This window comes from Panthera uncia, chromosome D1, assembly GCF_023721935.1.
Source record: "Panthera uncia isolate 11264 chromosome D1, Puncia_PCG_1.0, whole genome shotgun sequence".
Classification (NCBI taxonomy): domain Eukaryota; kingdom Metazoa; phylum Chordata; class Mammalia; order Carnivora; family Felidae; genus Panthera; species Panthera uncia.
Genome location: NC_064808.1, coordinates 72829217 through 72846147, shown reverse-complemented (window position 1 = coordinate 72846147; position 16931 = coordinate 72829217). Strand labels below are relative to the sequence as shown.

General features: G+C 41.5%; 1 protein-coding gene across 1 annotated transcript in view; it reads right to left on the bottom strand.

Moving 5' to 3' along the window:
* HEPHL1 (hephaestin like 1) overlaps positions 1–16931 on the bottom strand; it is an 82060-nt gene that overhangs the window by 36096 nt on the left and 29033 nt on the right. Inside the window, exons 6-11 of the mRNA XM_049653761.1 lie at positions 16474–16642; positions 13808–13947; positions 13523–13654; positions 11469–11680; positions 5214–5364; positions 1913–2125 (exon numbers count right to left, since the gene is read on the bottom strand). Coding sequence (XP_049509718.1) covers positions 1913–2125; positions 5214–5364; positions 11469–11680; positions 13523–13654; positions 13808–13947; positions 16474–16642 — 1017 coding nt within the window. The remainder of the gene's footprint in view (positions 1–1912; positions 2126–5213; positions 5365–11468; positions 11681–13522; positions 13655–13807; positions 13948–16473; positions 16643–16931) is intronic.

The window sequence follows — 16931 nt, the reverse complement described above, 5'->3', positions numbered from 1 at the left end:
AGTCTCTTCAACAAATGGTGTTGGGAAAACTGGTACAGCTACATGCAAAAGAATGAAACTGGGCCACTGTCTTCCACCATACATAAAAATAAATTCAAAATGGATTAAAGGCTTATATGTGAAACCTGAACCCATTAGAATTCTTGGAGAGAGCGCACAGGCAGTAATCTTTCTGACATCGGCCATAGCAACATTTTTCTAGATATGTCTCCTGAGGGAAGGGAAGTAAAAGCAAAAATAAACTATTGGGCCTACATTACAGTAAAAAGTTTCTGCACAGTGAAAGACGCAATCAACAAAACTAAAAGGCAACCTATTGAATGAGAGAAATATTTGCAAATGGCATATCCAATAAAGGGTTAGTATCCAGAAAATATAATGAACTGATACAACTCAATACTCAAAAAACAAATGATCCAATTAAAAAATGTCCATGAATAGACATTTCTCCAAAGAAGACATATAGATGGCCAACAGACACATGACAAGACGCCTAACGAACTCATTGATTTGTATATATTAAATATCAACAACTTTTTATGTATCAGTCATATCTCAGTAAAGTGGTTTTTAGAAAAAAGAACAAAGACAAAAAAATTTGAGTTGAAGCCTAGGGTCTACTCATATTTTGGCCAAATGACCAAGCTGTTAAGCAGTCACAGATTTATACTCACCACGAAACATAAACTGGAAAACATTGTCATAAGCAATTTGGAAGCTCCTAGGGCACACGTGTAATACCAAAGCATTAGAATAATTAACCAAGTCTCTAAAATTATTGCAGCCAACTGCAGCTTTGAATGCCAGTTTCTATTTCTGTGGATTAAATCTGGCTGTTTCCCTCCTCTCCCATCTTCAGTGTCGAAGAGCATATTTAAAAAACAAAAACAAAAATCATTGTGCTCAAGGCATTCCTTGGTTTGGGTGATTCATAGTTATGATCAATTATACTAATGTAGACGAATTCATAGTTATGATCAATTATACTAATGTAGAGAGGTTAAATACTCAAAGTCTATAATGCACGGGTTATGGAACTCCTAATTTCAGGCAGTTCTTGGGCAAAAGTTTTGAAGCACAAGCCCTAAGTGTTTAACCAATGACACTGAGAGGCATCTAAACTGTACTTCTAGTGCGAAGCAAAGTAGACACTAATTCATAAAGAAGACAGAGCCAACAAGTATTCATCTTGGGTAGTATATTGGTTTCGTTTTAAGACTAATGAAAAAGTTGGGTTGGAGAAACATTTTGAATGCCCATGGCACTGGCTATCTTATTTTTCAAACGAGCCATGTGTTGCTCTGAATCTTTTATAAAAATGCCCCAATTATCCAATTAGCTTGGAAATGTCTAAGAGAAGGGATGAGTACTGGCCCTTCAATGGGCCCTCGGTGGACTTCTGACCCAGTGCAGCTTACCCTCCAGGGAAACTAATGGTGCCCAACAGAATGAAAATTCAGAAGTCTCCAAGTAACTTATCAGTCTCTAAAGAAGGTCATGTCTATCACCTGGAAGCATCCACTGGGCTGTCTATACCTGGTAGATGCTTCAGAGCAGCAACTAAAAGGTCTGTGCTTCAGGAGAACAAGAAATACCCTCTTTCTTGGGGCTGAATCATTCCTAGGAATGAATCAAGAGCATTCTCCTAAGATTTGTGTGGCAAGGTCATTTAGGGGACTTCTTCTTTGTGTCATTTTAGATGCTTTATGTCATTTTAGATGCTTCTCCTCTGTCCTTTGTACTGTGCATTTGGAATAAAATAGTTAGGATTATCTGATTGTAACCAAGACTGTATGTCTTGCTACATCCTCTGAAGTGCCCAAATTCAACCAGTTTATTCCAGGGGAGGACGCTAAGGGTATATGCCTGAAGACTGTAATTTGGTCACCTGCGGTGGCCCTGCCGAGTTTACCTGCATGGTCTGGCTGCATGAACACAGTTGTGGAGGTATGGGGAAACAGGGCCAGGGTGTCACGATGAGTTCCTCGTAGGTGGATGGTGTTCCCTTGAAAATAAACTCCGTGCATATCAGTGTCAGTGCCCATTCCAATCATATGCCAGGAAACTCTATCCTTTTTGCACATGCTTAGGCCTGGCTGGTTGCCGTACATATAGCCATTAATAGCTAAATGAAAGGAAAAAGATAGTCAGAGCCCAGTACGATTTTATAGATACAGAAAACACACCATTTTAGTACAAGATTATCAGTGTGTGGGGGCAGTCTGTTCAATTGCTCAAGTTCAAACTATTTACAGAAGATCCTTACTACCAGAGAGTAAACACACTAGAGAAAAGTCACACAGTGACTCAATCCAAAATGGAGACTAAGAGGAACAATGAATAATGAAAATATACTAAAATTGTGAAAATATTATGTATAACAATGTACACACAAGGGCACAAACCCTAAGAATCAAAAAGGAATAAATCAGGTTGTTTTCTGGCATAAGTTTTTCTGACAAAATTGTTTGACAGTGTAATACAATATCCTTCATTTCACATTTTAGTTTTGCAGATTATAAAGAGCATCGTCCTTGTGAAAATATTTATGGACTTCGCCATTTTCCCCAAAGCTCGTGATTTGAAAATCACTTTCTTTTGAGGTTCTTATTCTGTTATCTCCCTTAAGTGTCTCTTCTTCGGTCATTAGTTCACTTAATTTCATCAGATCTTCATTTACCAATGGATTTACATTTGATTCCAGAAGTTATCAGACATCTCATTACTGATTTCATGGAACTGGCGTCATTTGAAAGATTTGCAATTGATTGACATTGTATTTGCACGTCTGGTCAGTGAAGAGGGATTGTTTTGAGTGGGGGAGGGAGAAGGACGCTAAGTCTATAAGAGGCTAGCCTTTGATTAAATAATTTTGCCTTTTGGTAAGTTTTATTTCCCTGCCTCAGCAAAATAACTGAAGGAACTTTGAATAATGGTTACTTAGATATGAAGACCTTCTGAATCTCCAGAAATGAAAAGTGTTTTTCTCTTTTATATCAACCTCAATCCATTGATAGTGGCTCCCTGGAGCAGTGTCTTGAAAAGAATTTAGAAACCACATCTGTGTGGGATGAACCCCACTCTGTGTGGGATGAATGCATTAACTGAATAGCATTGTTTGAGGGGTGACTACACATGTCTTATGCGTGATGCTCCGTAGAGAGATAAAGATTCTATCCTCTCCCACTTCTTACTAATGCCCATAGTAGGAAAGAACAACTATCACACACATAAGTGACCTTCTGTTATAATCCCATTGCCAGATAAAATTGCTTTTTATTTCTGTGTCTGCAGAACCAATGGTGCTTGGTAATTTTACTCAAATATCTGAGATTATTAGCAGAAAATCTAAGAAGGATGCTTTGAGAACATTGCATTTTCTGAAAAAAAATCTTTGATAATACCTTTGCAAATAAATTATGTAAATCCTGCCCATTGAATGTTAAAGTGATATTGTAAATTGGGGTACTAATGATTTAGTCCTTGACTGGCCCATAGAGAATCTTCTCTTGCCTTGGAACTCTAGTTTAAATTCTCTCTTTCTGGAACATTCATTCATGCATTCAACAAACACCTTTGTTTGCTTGTTTAACAGTACTCTAAAAATTTATTGAAAGAATGATGTCATTGCTGGTTATAGTGTCAGATAAAGGTAGTCAAAGCCCATGGTAAGGTCTGGTAAAGAAGTTATACTGTTCTGCCTTCTCGTGTAGACTTGTCCCCTAACCCAGATGATATTTGTTGACTAACCCAAGAACTACTGTAGGTATGCCTCTTTTTCATCAGAAAAGACCCCCAAGGATAGCTCACAAGCCGTTGAGGATGCCCTCTAGGAAAGGAGGTCCACATCTTTTCATATAGACCACATAATAGGTGTAATGCAAGGCACTGGGTAACACGAGAGGCACTTTTTCTTTGGTATTGTTGCCGTCATTTTCTCTCATACTCCATGCAAGCAAGACTGGAGATAGAATTTAATTCATAATTAATGTAAAATTTAAATTAAAATACATTGTTTTCCTTGCATTTTGTTTTAAAGATGACGTACTCTCCATGTCGAAAATATGAAAGTGTATATTACATTGCCAAATCAGGATGGAGCTGGATGTGATGTGGTCTGTTGGGTTGTTTTATCTTTTCTCTTTATCCTTTATCCTAAGGGCCTCTCTTAGGATAAGTTTCTTTTGCGACTTAGCTTCTCCACTAAGGAATTGCTATGTTTCCTCATTCTACTTTCTTCTTCTTCTTTTTTATTTTTACTTTTTTGGCTGCTAGGAGGGTGGGAAACAAATTTCATGATTCAGTTATAACAAACATTTTGTAGAAAATGGTATTGAAAATGCGTTACTCTATGCTTTCCATTGGTCCAAGAGGAGACTGTTGTCATGGAGTATCCAGGACCATAGGAGTCTGTGAGCTGGTTGCTGTGGGTCACTTGGAACCTTGGACTTTCTTGACCTCCTTGTGGGGAAAGGAGATTAGGGTCTATTTTGTTATTCTCCTATAATGTTTTGAAAACAATAAATAGATGTTGTCCTTGGTCCTAAAACAAGCAATTTAGCACGTGTTATCTTACAATGCTTGCTTTCAGCTCCTTTTTGACTGCACACTCTCATAGTTATTTGGGATTGGGCTCTCGCTCACTATTCTGCCATCTAGGGTAGTGTGCCTAAGACTAACGAGACTCCTGTGTTATTCACGCCAATTATGAGGTGGTTTGCCACTGTTACAACTGATATAAGAAAGAGAAGGAGAATTAAGTAATTCCTTTTAAATAAGATCTGGGATGGGAAATCGCTAGTATTTTACACATTATCAGTTTAGACAGTTCTTCATGCAACTTGATAAGAGACACTTTGTTGTTTAATGATTATCTCCAATTATCACTTGGATTATTAGCCTCAATGACGTTATTATGAACCCAAGGGAGGGCATTTTGTCAGTCATTTTCTACATTTATAAAGTACTGCAGTCTTTGCTGGTTCATATTTTGTGTTGCTTCAACTAAAGCTGATGAAGTATTTCAGAAGTATTAATTAAGTTGCACAACGTCCCCGGGAGGTAGGAGGTTTCACCAGAGCTTGTGAGATGAAGTCATGAAACAATTTACTCTTGACCAAGAACAATGTCCAAGAAACCAAAATCAAGATAGTTAAAACATTCCAAATATTTTCACTTAAAATCCTTAGAGAAGAGAAAGACACTTTTCATACCATGCATTCGGTTGGACTTCACAAAATCTTTGTCTTCTTTGTCAACACTGAAGGGACGCCATGTAAACCTCTGAATGTTTTCATCAAGATACCTGCTCAGATTCTCATCAAAGACTGTAAATAGTAGATAAAATTCCTTGTCGATTCCTCTCTAAAGAGAAGAAGAACATAACTGTATAAAAAGTACAGCTTGGAGGAATTCTAATCTCTATTTCACTTTCAACGTGAACACAAATAAATCAGGACCAACGTGATTGGGTCATTTTGTAAATCAGGATTCTGAGCATGATTCTGATCAATTCATTTTACACCCTAACGTTTCATCTTTCTGTTTATATCCTTATCCCTCCCCATGAGATCTGCTCAGAGGAAATAGGTCCTTGCTCAGAAGCTTCCCTACACTGTGGGACTCCTATTTTCAGTCTGGTCATCACTATCTTATTCTCCTTCCCAGGGCCTGCATGCCCTGGGCTGTCTCTCTCTCTGATTTCATCTCCTTGTACTCGCCCCTCATTTACTCCAGCCACCCTGGCCTTTTGCTCTTCTGTGAACACACCAACTTCACTCCTGCCTCAGGGACTTTTCATGTGCTGTTTCCATTGCCTAGAAGGTTCTCCCAGGTCTTTCCTGGCTCACTCCCTTACTCCATTCAGTTCTCTGCACGAATGTCACCTCCTCGAGTACCCTTTCCTGACCACCCTGTCTAAAACAGTCACCTAGCACCCACCCTGCCTGCAAACTCACTTCACTTACCCCCAACTCACTCTTCTTTATAGTACTTAACTCCACCTGAAATTATATTTCATTTGTGAACTTACATTTTTTTAGTGTTGTCCCATTGCATTGTAGCTTTGTGAGAGTAGGGAAGTTTTGGGTTCCTCTCTGTGTCCCCGGCTTTTAAAAAAATGCCTAGAGAGAAGCCTGGATGGCTCAGATGGTTAAGCATTCCACTCTTGGTCTTGGCTTGGGGCATGATCTCGTGGTTCATGAGTTCAAGCCCTGTGTTGGGCTCTGTGCTGACAGCATGCAGCCTGCTTGGGATTCTCTGTTTCCCTTTCTCTCTGCCCCTTCCCTGCATCATCTGTCTCTCAAAATAAATAAACTTAATAAAATAAAAATGAAATAAAATAAAATAAAATAATGTCTGGAAAAGCAGACACTCTACATGTTTTTGAGTGAAATAATGAATTCACATAACCCATCAGACTTTGCTAAATTACGTTAATGTAAGTTGAAATGGAGGGCACCATGGATTACTTCCCACTATGTATATTCCTAATCTATCTGTCCGAGCATGTCACACAACATACAACATCCTGCATTGCCGAAATATGCTTTTCTTTAAAGCTGAACCAGAGAGGTGACTGTATTTTATGTCCCTCAACCATCTTCCTATGTCTAATGTACTCCCCTCCAACTCACCCTTTAACCCGTTGCCTGCTCTGGAGGAATCCCCAGAACTGCCACAGATCACATCTCTCTCCTTCTGAAACTGGACAATACAGTCTAAACTCACAGTGATCTCGTTCTTGCTTACCTGCTCTTAGCCCTTCCCTCTCGGCACTTTGACCAAAGTGAGGCCAAGTCCCTTGCAGCGATCTGAACTTGCTGTGTTCCGTAGGCCTCTGTCCTTCGTGCATGCATCCCTTCAACTTAAAGGTATGCCACCCCAATCCAACCTCAAGAGCCAGTTTAGCTGTCCCACCTCTGTGATGCTTTCCTAATGCATCATCAGAGATGTGGGTGCCCTTTGCTTTATTCTCACACCATATCTTGTATGCACCTACTGCTTTTATCACATGGTGTTTTAGCAGGCAGTAGTTTAAGATCATGGGATATGAAAAGAAATGATGTAGGCTTGCAATATTTAAAGGAAAATATGAAGAATTGGAGGGAAATAAGAGGTCAAAGATATTTTAAAAGATTATGGGCTATGGGTGCTAATGTTATTCTACACATCCATTGTGAAAACTGGGGCAAGTGATTTATTCTCTCTCAGCTCTAATTCCTTCATTTGAAAAATGAGAATAAGAGTAGTCTCCACTTCCTGGGGTTGTGTGTGTGTGTGTGTGTGTGTGTGTGAAGGTTAAAATAGATAATATAGGTAAAGCACTCAAGACAACATCTGGCAGATACTAAGTGTTCAATGTTAATTGTGACTATTAGCTGCAATTGCAACTGTCCGTAAGACAAGAAGGAATGACTGAAAGGCATTGAGCTGAAGAACCTCATCACCTGAGAGTCAGTTGGAAGGTAAGTAGGTCTATGAGGGTGGGAAATTAACCCAGGAAAAGGTTAGAAAGTAGGTGATACCACATGGTGATAACCCACGTGAAGGTTCATTTTATGTGTCAACCTGACTGGGCCATAGGTGCCCAAATATTAGATCAAGCATTATTCTGGGTGTTTCTATGAAGGTGTATTTGGATGAGGTTAACATTTAAATGGTAGACGAGCAAAGCACATCCGCCCTCTCCAACGTGGGTGGGCCACATCCAATCAGTTGAAAGACTCAATACAACAAAAAAATCTGACCCTCCCACAAGTAAAAGAGAATCCTTCCTGTCTTTGAAGTGGAACATTGACTTTTTTCTGCCTTCAGACTCAAACTCAAACAGAGGCTCTTCCAAAGGCTTTGAGCCCTCTGGACTTTTGTGTCTCCTGGGTCTCTTGCTTGCCGACTCTCCCTGCAGGTCCTGGAACTTGTCAGCCCCCATAATCATGTGAGCAAACTCCTTATAATAAGTCTGCTTCTGTCTACATACACATCCTTATGGTTCTGTTTCTTCGGAGAACTTGGATTAATCCAACCTGCACTTGTGCATGGAATGTACCTGAGTGATGGCTAGCGTCTGCAGCACAAAGTTTTTCTGTGAAAAGCACTTAACATCACTATGTTTTAGGTTCCCACAGCAGTAGGGAAGCTGGGATGTCTGAACCATGGTCCTTCACACAACTCTGAGTGTTTAAAACGTGGATGTGGGGAGTTTGGCAAATAAGCTTGTCCTGGAATTTTTAGTGTCTATTTGCAGGCCACACATGGAGTGTTTGAGTGTGTGTGTAATGTGGCCCTTTCTGTTAACTAAACTTCTTAATAACGACTTTGAAGATGAGAATGCTTACCCTGTATTTCATTCATCAACCATAATATTGGTCGAGTGTCAACAATGCACCAGGCATTGTTCTGGGAAAGGAAGATAAGACAGACAAGTCTCCTGCTCTGTGGTACTCACATTCTTGTGAGGAGAAACGTTCTATAACACATCAAAAGTAAACAAAGAAAATGTCCTCTGGGGGTAAGTGATATTAAAATCGGGTCATGTGATAGCATATGACTTTAGCTTGGTGATCAGGGAAGACTCTTCTAAGGAGGTGACAGGAAGAGCCAGCCACGCAAAGGTCAGAAGAAGGCATGTCAGGCAGAGGGAGCCTAGTGAGGAGGCCCTAAGCCAAAGATAAGCTTGGCCTGTTCAAGGAACAGGAAGGCTTATGTGGATGGAGTATAAGTAGGCATGAGGGAGTGTGTGAGATACATCAAAGGAGTTGGAGGCCGGGGGACATAGGTCTAGGCTAAGAAATGTAGATTTTTATGCCAAGCGTGATAGGAAGTCACTGGAGGGTGTTTAACATGGATATTACGTGATCTTGTTTGCATTTTAGAAAAGTCACACTTGTGGGGCGCCTGGGTGGCTCAGTCGGTTGAGCGACCGACTTTGGCTCCGGTCATGATCGCACGGTCCGTGAGTCTGTGAGTTCGAGCCCCGTGTCAGGCTCTGTGCTGACAGTTCGGAGCCTGGGGCCTGCTTTGAGTTCTGTGTCTCCCTCTCTCTCTGTACCTCCCCAACTCACACACTCTCTCTCTCTCAAAAATAAACATTAAAAAAATTTTTTTTAAAGAAAAAAAGTCACACTTGCTTCCCTGTGATGAAACCGATCACAGGAGAAAGAGGGGCTTGAAGCGATGATGCATGATGTAGACCAGAGCCTGGTCGAGGAAAAACATGTTTTCCTTTTATTATAAAGGATAAAGACAGAAAAATTTTAAAGGGTACTCAACTTTGATAATAGTACAGTATTAAGGTTAATTTCCTGACTTGGATAATTACATTGTGTTTATGTCCGAAAGTGACCTTGCTTTTAGGAAACACATTGAAGAGATGTCATATCTATAACCTACCTCAAATAGTTTAGGGGAACAAAACCCAGAAAAATAAAGAGAAGGCTAAGAAAGCAAATGAGATAAAATGTTTACATTTGGGCAATCTGGGCGAAGGATATATGGGAATTCTTTGTGGGGTTTTTTTCTTTGCAACTTTTACATAAATCTGAAACTGAATTATTCAAAATAAAAAAATATAAGGGCGGTATAAACGGCTGGATAGACAAACAGGGAGTTTAAGTGGCTGTTGCAGAAGGTCATAAATGTTAGAAAGGGCCCTATAGCACCTGGTTAGATTCTGTGACAACCATTCACCTCTGGGAGAATTTACTGGAAAGAGATGAAAACACCTTTTATGTTCTCTACCTACCTACCTGGAAGAGACTTAAGCTTTTACCTATAGAGGGCCTGGTTCAGTATGTGTTTCCTAAGTATTTTTTGCGTTGAAAATAACTTTCTGTCTGGCCAAATGGATTCCTCGCTCGGCCAAATCCCAAGTAGGGAGTATTTCGGGTTACGGTTAATTTTTTCATGAACTTGGTGGAAATGGATTGGCCACGAATGGTGTTGGCTCAGGCAACACCCCCCCCACGTACCATAAGGTGCTTCTAGCAAGCATTCAAGCCACCATTAAATAGATGCAGTTGGGGGAAAATCAGGGCCTCCTTACACAAGTTTTTTGGCACTCAATTTCCTGGGCTCAGGTATTGAGCTAGAGGAAGCAGGGTGGTGTCTTGGAAAAAAAACAAAAACAAAACCACAAACAAAGTTGGAAGCTCAAAGTCCCGCGTTCTACTGTCGAGTTTCACTACTTAGTAGGGGTGTCTCTTGGGATGTCACTCACTGTCTCTGAGCCTCAGTTTCTTCGGCTTTAAAATAGGGATCGTTAGGGCACTGGGTGGCTTAGTCGGTTAAACTGCCAACTCTTGATTTCGGCTCGGGTCATGATCTCACGGTTGTGAGAGCGAGCCCTGTTTTGGGCTCCGTGCTGAACGCGGAGCCTGCTTGAGATTCGCTCTCTCCCTCTCTCTCTGCCCCTCCCCCGCTTGTGCACGCATGCATGCTCTCTCTCTGTCTCTCCAAATAAATAAACATCTTAGTTAAAAAATAAGGATAGTTATTCTGCTTTGCCCTATATGATTCTTGTTGTACAGTGCAACTGTATTCAGTCTTATTGCACGTGCGTTACTGAGGGCCAATTCCGAGGGCCAGGGACACAGCCTCTAATAGACATTTCTAGGGTTGGAACTTTGTGCAGGGAAGTACAAGTCTGAGGTGGACCAAGACACTTTGTGTCCTCTACCTAGAAATCCCGTTGAGTCCAGAAGTGGGTGCTTACAATGCCAAACATCATATAATACACCACTTAAATAAATAGTCTTGCTATTTCTGATTGGTGAAGTAAACCACAATGGTGACATGATTAGATTTGCCTCTTCTCATCAGTGTGTTTAATATCATGTAGACATAGCTTGAAGTGTTGTGCTGTGCCACACTAGTCAGTGCAACCAGGGGAGCCTCAAAGGTGGGACTTGTAAGAATTTATCTACCTGCTTTCTTGTGCCTTCGACCCTAACGATTAACTTTCGGCTTACAGCGGTGAGTTACAGTGGTTCTCAGCCTCGGTTGCACATTGGAGAGCCCCTGCAGATTCTGATTTAATTGGTCTGGAGTGCCTGAATAAAAGATGTTTAAAAGGTTCCCCACGTGGCCAAGTCTGAGAAGCCTCGTCCAAGAAGAAAGGGCCCCAATTCACATTCCATGTGGACCTCCGAAGATTCTAGAATCAAAACAATGCACAGGGAAAGGGACCCACTGAATCCCATCCGCAACGAGCAGAAATCCTGGGTTTCTGGGTGGGCATCTGTAAGTTTTAGATCTTAACTTCACATTAAGATTACATTAAATTTAAGTTCAGATCTTAAATTTACAAAAAAATAAAATAAATTACTCATTATGTAGAAATCAACATTAAGAGGGTGGAGGAAACACTGCTTTTCGTACCTGACCCTTTATTACTATTTAATCCCTAGCCATATTCCTGGTGTCTCCCACATACAACCCTGAGAAGAACTTGGTGATCTTTGATGGCCTACCTGTGTCCCATCAGCATTGAGAACGCCCTTTTTACAGACTAGCAAGGGCCCCACAAGGCCAGAGCTGGTGTCCTGGATTGGCTTAACCGCTGAGAAGTAAAGGTAGGTCAGACAGGGGGGATCACTGGCTGTCGGGCTTACACTTTCAGGCACCGTCCATTTGTACGTGAAGGTTTCACCCGGCTTAACATGTGCCCCTGGTTTCAGAAATCCTGAGGAGGTAAATGAAAGTTACTCAAAGCCAGAGCCAACGACATTAAACTTGTTGGACTGGGTCTTCCAGCCCCGGGTCTCTCTCTGATGATGTATTTTGTAGAAGGACAGTTGTTCCCACGTGTGTATGCTACCAGGGAGACCACTGCCACGGTCCGATGTTTTATGAGAGAGAAGTTTGGATCAAAGGGTGATCTTCTTCAGAGATTACATTTAGTACCTTCATAGATGTTATTTCTTACTCAAATACTAGGTTTAGCAAATATTAAAAGAGTGACAGTTGCCTATTTCACAATTAAATGTAAATCTATAAAATATCATTGAGCGCCTTTGTATGTGGAATATATTAAAGTTGGCACTACGAGGATATCCCAGAAAGCTAAGCAAGAGACCTCACTTTAAAGAGTTGGAAATCTTGAGGTGCCTGGGTGGCTCAGTAGGTTAAGCGTCTGACTCTTGATTTCGGCTCAGGTCATGATCTCACAGCTTTGTGAGCTGGAGCTGCACATAGGGCTCTGTGCTGACAGCAGGGAGCCTGCTTGGGATTCTGTCTCCCTCTCTCTCTCTGCCCCCCGCTTCTCTCTCTCAAAAATAAATAAACACTAAAAAAAAGGAAATGCAAAAAAAAATCTTTAAAAAAATAGAATTTGAAATCTAGAAGGTTGAACTAGAAAATAACCCCACATAATCATAAGATAGAGGAGGTAGGTGAATACTCAAGGTGACAAGGCTGATGAGTGACAGATCTGGGATTCAAACTCAGCACTGTCTGGTTCCCAAGACTTTGCACTCGACCTGCATACTATATTGCTAAATGAACACGTTGAGTCTCTCCAGCTAGACTGAGGTCAGAAACTCTCTGCATATTGTTCAGAGTTTTGCAAAAAGGTGCCCAATCAGTTTGCTAAGTTAAACAATAGAAAATATAGACATTTGGGCTATCACTGGTGTTCTTTCTGGGTGCGCGCATACACACACACACACACACACACACACACACACACACAGTGCTTGTGACCATTTGACCAAGGAAGTGCAGGTACAAGAGATGATGCTCCAGGTGGGGAGAGTGATGATGGGTCTGAGGAGGGGGAATTCTCCCTCCATTCCTTCCTTCTCTGTTCCCTCCCCATCACCTCACACCTGCTCTGGACTGGGCCTAGCCCCATCATTGGGCACAAAGAAGTATCCCCGAACTCATGATGTCTGTTGCCATAATGGGGAAGGCTTCCAAAGATATCAGGAGTTTCCCAAGAGCAATATCATGAGTGGAAGATAGTTCCTGCAGCCACTGGGCAGAAACTGCCTTTCTTATATGTAGAGTCTCTATTACCTCCTGTGTAATGAGGAGAGGCCATATATGATGGTAGGCATAAAAGACTGGTTTTAATAAATATTTGTCAACAGAGACAGAACAAAGACCATGTGTAAGATTTTGAAGACAACCAAACATTGGAAATCGGATTTTTTCCTCAGCCTTCACCCACAGAATCCCCACAACCCGTGGCTAAAAATCTCTCCATCTTAGGGTGACTGTGAACATAGCCCACATTGAGATTTATTACATTGCTGAAAGAGAAGGAAAGGCATCAACATCTCCTAAGTGCCTACTGTGGGGCAGACCCTGCCCTGAATTCTCTCCAGCTCGTCCTGAAGCCCTGTGAGGTGAGTGTCACTACCTGCCTCAGTAGGGGAGAAGAATAAAGTTCAGAAAGTTTAAATGATGGCACAAGCTCACAGGGCCGGTAAGGAAAGGGACCAGGACTTGAACCAAATCTACCCACTTCTAAGTCCTCTGTTTACTCATCTTCTTTCCTCCCAGAGGCCAGGCTCAGACTCACCATCGACGTTTGGGGCTGCATCAGAGGCCTTGTCATAGATGACGCCATGAGGCAAAATGCTGTAGACTTTGTCGGCTTTGTTGGCAAAGGTCACTAACAGGGTATCACCCACCTCAGCCCTGATGACGGGGCCTGAAAAATATCAAGAGGAGGAGGGAGAAGAGGATGAAAAGAGGCAGAGAGAAGTGAATATAGGCAGGAGAGGAAGAGTCATTCCACGTAGACATATATGCCCCACTAAAGCATCTCCCCCCATTCAAAACATGACAGATGGTTTTATTCTACCAAGAATTCCAAGATGGGCTTCTGCCTCAGAGAGTCTCTTTCTTCGAGTAAAAGTTGCATCAACATACTCCATATACTGAGCCTTCCAATATTTTCCTCCAATTCTGTTGTCCCCTTGTGTGAAGTAGAGCTCGGAGTCACTGTGTAAAGAATAGGAACCTGGCTGAGAGCACATCTCTACATATGCACCAGATGCCTTAATTATGGAGCTCCCTTTCATTGTCCTTAGCTCGTCCACCCACCCAGGTATCTCCCCAGGAAAGACGGAACCGTCTTCAACTAAGTTCCCAGGGATAATTAGCCAGCTTTGAAAGTCTCCGGGGGGCTGGATGGTGGTCAAGCTCATTCCTCTCTCAGCCACTGTACTTTCTTCCCCGGAGGTCCAGCAACCGAAGAAAGCACAGGTGAACTCCTTACTTACCGGCGTCAGAGTCCCAGAATGGTGTCCTACAAAGTAGAGAGCTAACTGGTTTCTTTGCAGAGTAAGTATCCCTCTATACCTCTTGCTGATGTCAGTATGAATAGTCTTGCATATAGTAAGCTCTTTCATATCTGGCATGATCAAGGAATGAAGTGTCTAGTTCATCAAATAGCTTCGTTGGTGGAGTTATCGTACGAACGACATACATGAAAAGCCAAATTCCAAATGTGAAATACAGTAACGTACATTCTGACTAGCACTGTCCTAGACACCTTATTTCTGCCAATGGTGCCTTCGCTCTTGGAGTCACACAGGCTGACTTTGTCCTCTTTCTCTGCCTCATCGCCTTATCTTGTTCACCCTTATTTTGTAGCCTTTTGCTGCTTCCTTCCTTTCTGTGCCCTTTTGGCATCTTTTCCTTTCCTTTCTTCCCACTGCTGCAACCCCAGTACCTGCCCTCGTCGCCTTGTGTTGGCAACATTACACGGAGCTCCGACTGTGCTCTTGGCACCCTCCCTCTTCCATTGGCTCACTCGGAGTTTCCCTTCAACATACACACGACTATAATATTAATCCCCAAGATGGTAATATTCACAGTCATTTACCTGCTCCAGCATCTTCACTCACATGCAAATGCCAATCAAATCAAGTTCAAAAGGATGATGGGCCCTATGCAGTTGAGATCCAGTTTACCCAGTTCTCTTCCTATGGCTCTATGCAAATATTCGCTCCAGTCACTTTGATCTAACTAACCCCTGCATCTAAAATATCTCTCTTTCGGGGCGCCTGGGTGGCTCAGCCAGTTAAGCTTCTGACTTCAGCTCAGGTCATGATCTCACAGTTTGTGGGTTCGGGTCCCATGTCAGCCTCTGTGCTGACAGCTCAGAGCCTGCTTTGGATTCTGTGTCTCCCTCTCTCTCTCTGCCCCTCCCTTGCTCTCTCTCTCTCTCTCTCTATCAAAAATAAACATTAAAAATAAAATAAAATTTCTCTCTTTACTATTCACTTTCATGAATTCTGTTATTCTTTAGGACCCTGCTTAAGTTCCATTGACTCTGTGAAGGGTTCCCTGGCTATCTTAGTGCTCTCTAAATGCCCAGAGAACTCACTTGTCTGGACAACTCATCTTAATCTTATTTGTAACTTGCAAAGTTACTTCTCTTCTCCTGTGCATGCAGTTTCTTTCCGACCTGAGAGTGGGAACACTGTCTTAGGCACCTCCCTGCAACTCTCCCATAGCTTTTTATGTTGTGCTTTCATATATCACATTAAATATCAGTTAAATATAATTCAATATTTTATATTTTGTAAGGTGCTTCAGAATCCTGGAAGGCTTCTAAGACAGAATTCTTAGTGCTAATTCTCATTCTGTTTATGGAGAAATACTGGTCAAAAGAGAGTTTTGATATCGAACACGTTCATAAATGATGCACACAAATTCTTTAGGCTGGGGTCAGGTGCGTTGGTTTGGTGGAAGAATGAATGAGTGAAATTTACAATGAAAGAAACAAAGGGTGTCTTATCAATCAGAAAGAAAATTTTAAAAACATTCCCTCGGACATAAAAGAGATCATAGGGTAATAAAAATCATTCTTGTATCATACCATATATTTTAAATGCTTTCACAGACACCATTACACAGAATTCTATAATAACAAGTCACAGGAGTCCATATCCACTTAATGAATTGTTAGATTCAATTTGAAAAATACTACATGCTCTGGGAGCGAAAATGATTACTAATGACTCAGGAGTCGGGAGAGGCTTCACTTAGGAAGTGACATTAGAATTTGAAGAAAAAGTAACATTTTGCTGGATAGGTAGGACAAGCACATTCTGGGTAGAGAAGTCATAACCTATCAGGCTGTCCTTGAACCAAAAAGGATAACTTTCCTTGGCCAGTTCACCTCCAGTGAGAGAGGGTCCTGTCTTCTTCTCTCCTCAAAACTCTCTCTTCCATATGTGCAGAGGCCTTATTCTACTCTCTGTCAGCTTAGTACTTCTTATGGCACTTAGCATTGCAGTTTGCACACAGTAGGTGCTCAAGAAATGCTTCATGAATGAATGAATGAACCTAGTGCTGATTTAGCCAGCAAATCATGAAACAATAAATACTCTGCCAATTCTCAGCAATATGTACTTTATGAGGCTCAGAACTCCTGTGTATATAAATGAGGTCACAAGGAAAAGTCTAACAGGTGCCTCTCTTATGAGAGTCTTAGAAATGCCAGCAAAGAGAGCTTACCTGCCGGAGGCATTTAGGGGAAGACCACTGAATTTGTTATAGCCTTGAGGAGCATAATCCCAAAGAATTTTTTCAGCTGCTATAAAGTAGCGCCTCTGTTGACCCGTCATCCTGGGATGAGAAATACCACCTTTGCAGTTACCAACATTGTACTGCCCCAGCATGCCAGCTGCAGAACAGAGGAAAACCACAAGCCGGGCTATAAATGCTCACATAAGAAATCAGACAGGAAAAGACTGATAGCCTTGACTTCATAAACATTTAAAACTGTTGTACAGAAAATAGGACCTTAACAAAGTTAAAAGTAAAGGGTAAATGGTGGGTTGGGAGATATTTTAATGCACAGGATGACAGATCAATATGTAAATATATTTGACAAATGAGAAAGAAAAAAGTAAATATCCTAATGGAAAGTGGGCGAGGGACATCAACATATTATTCACAAAATCTCTGTAAAT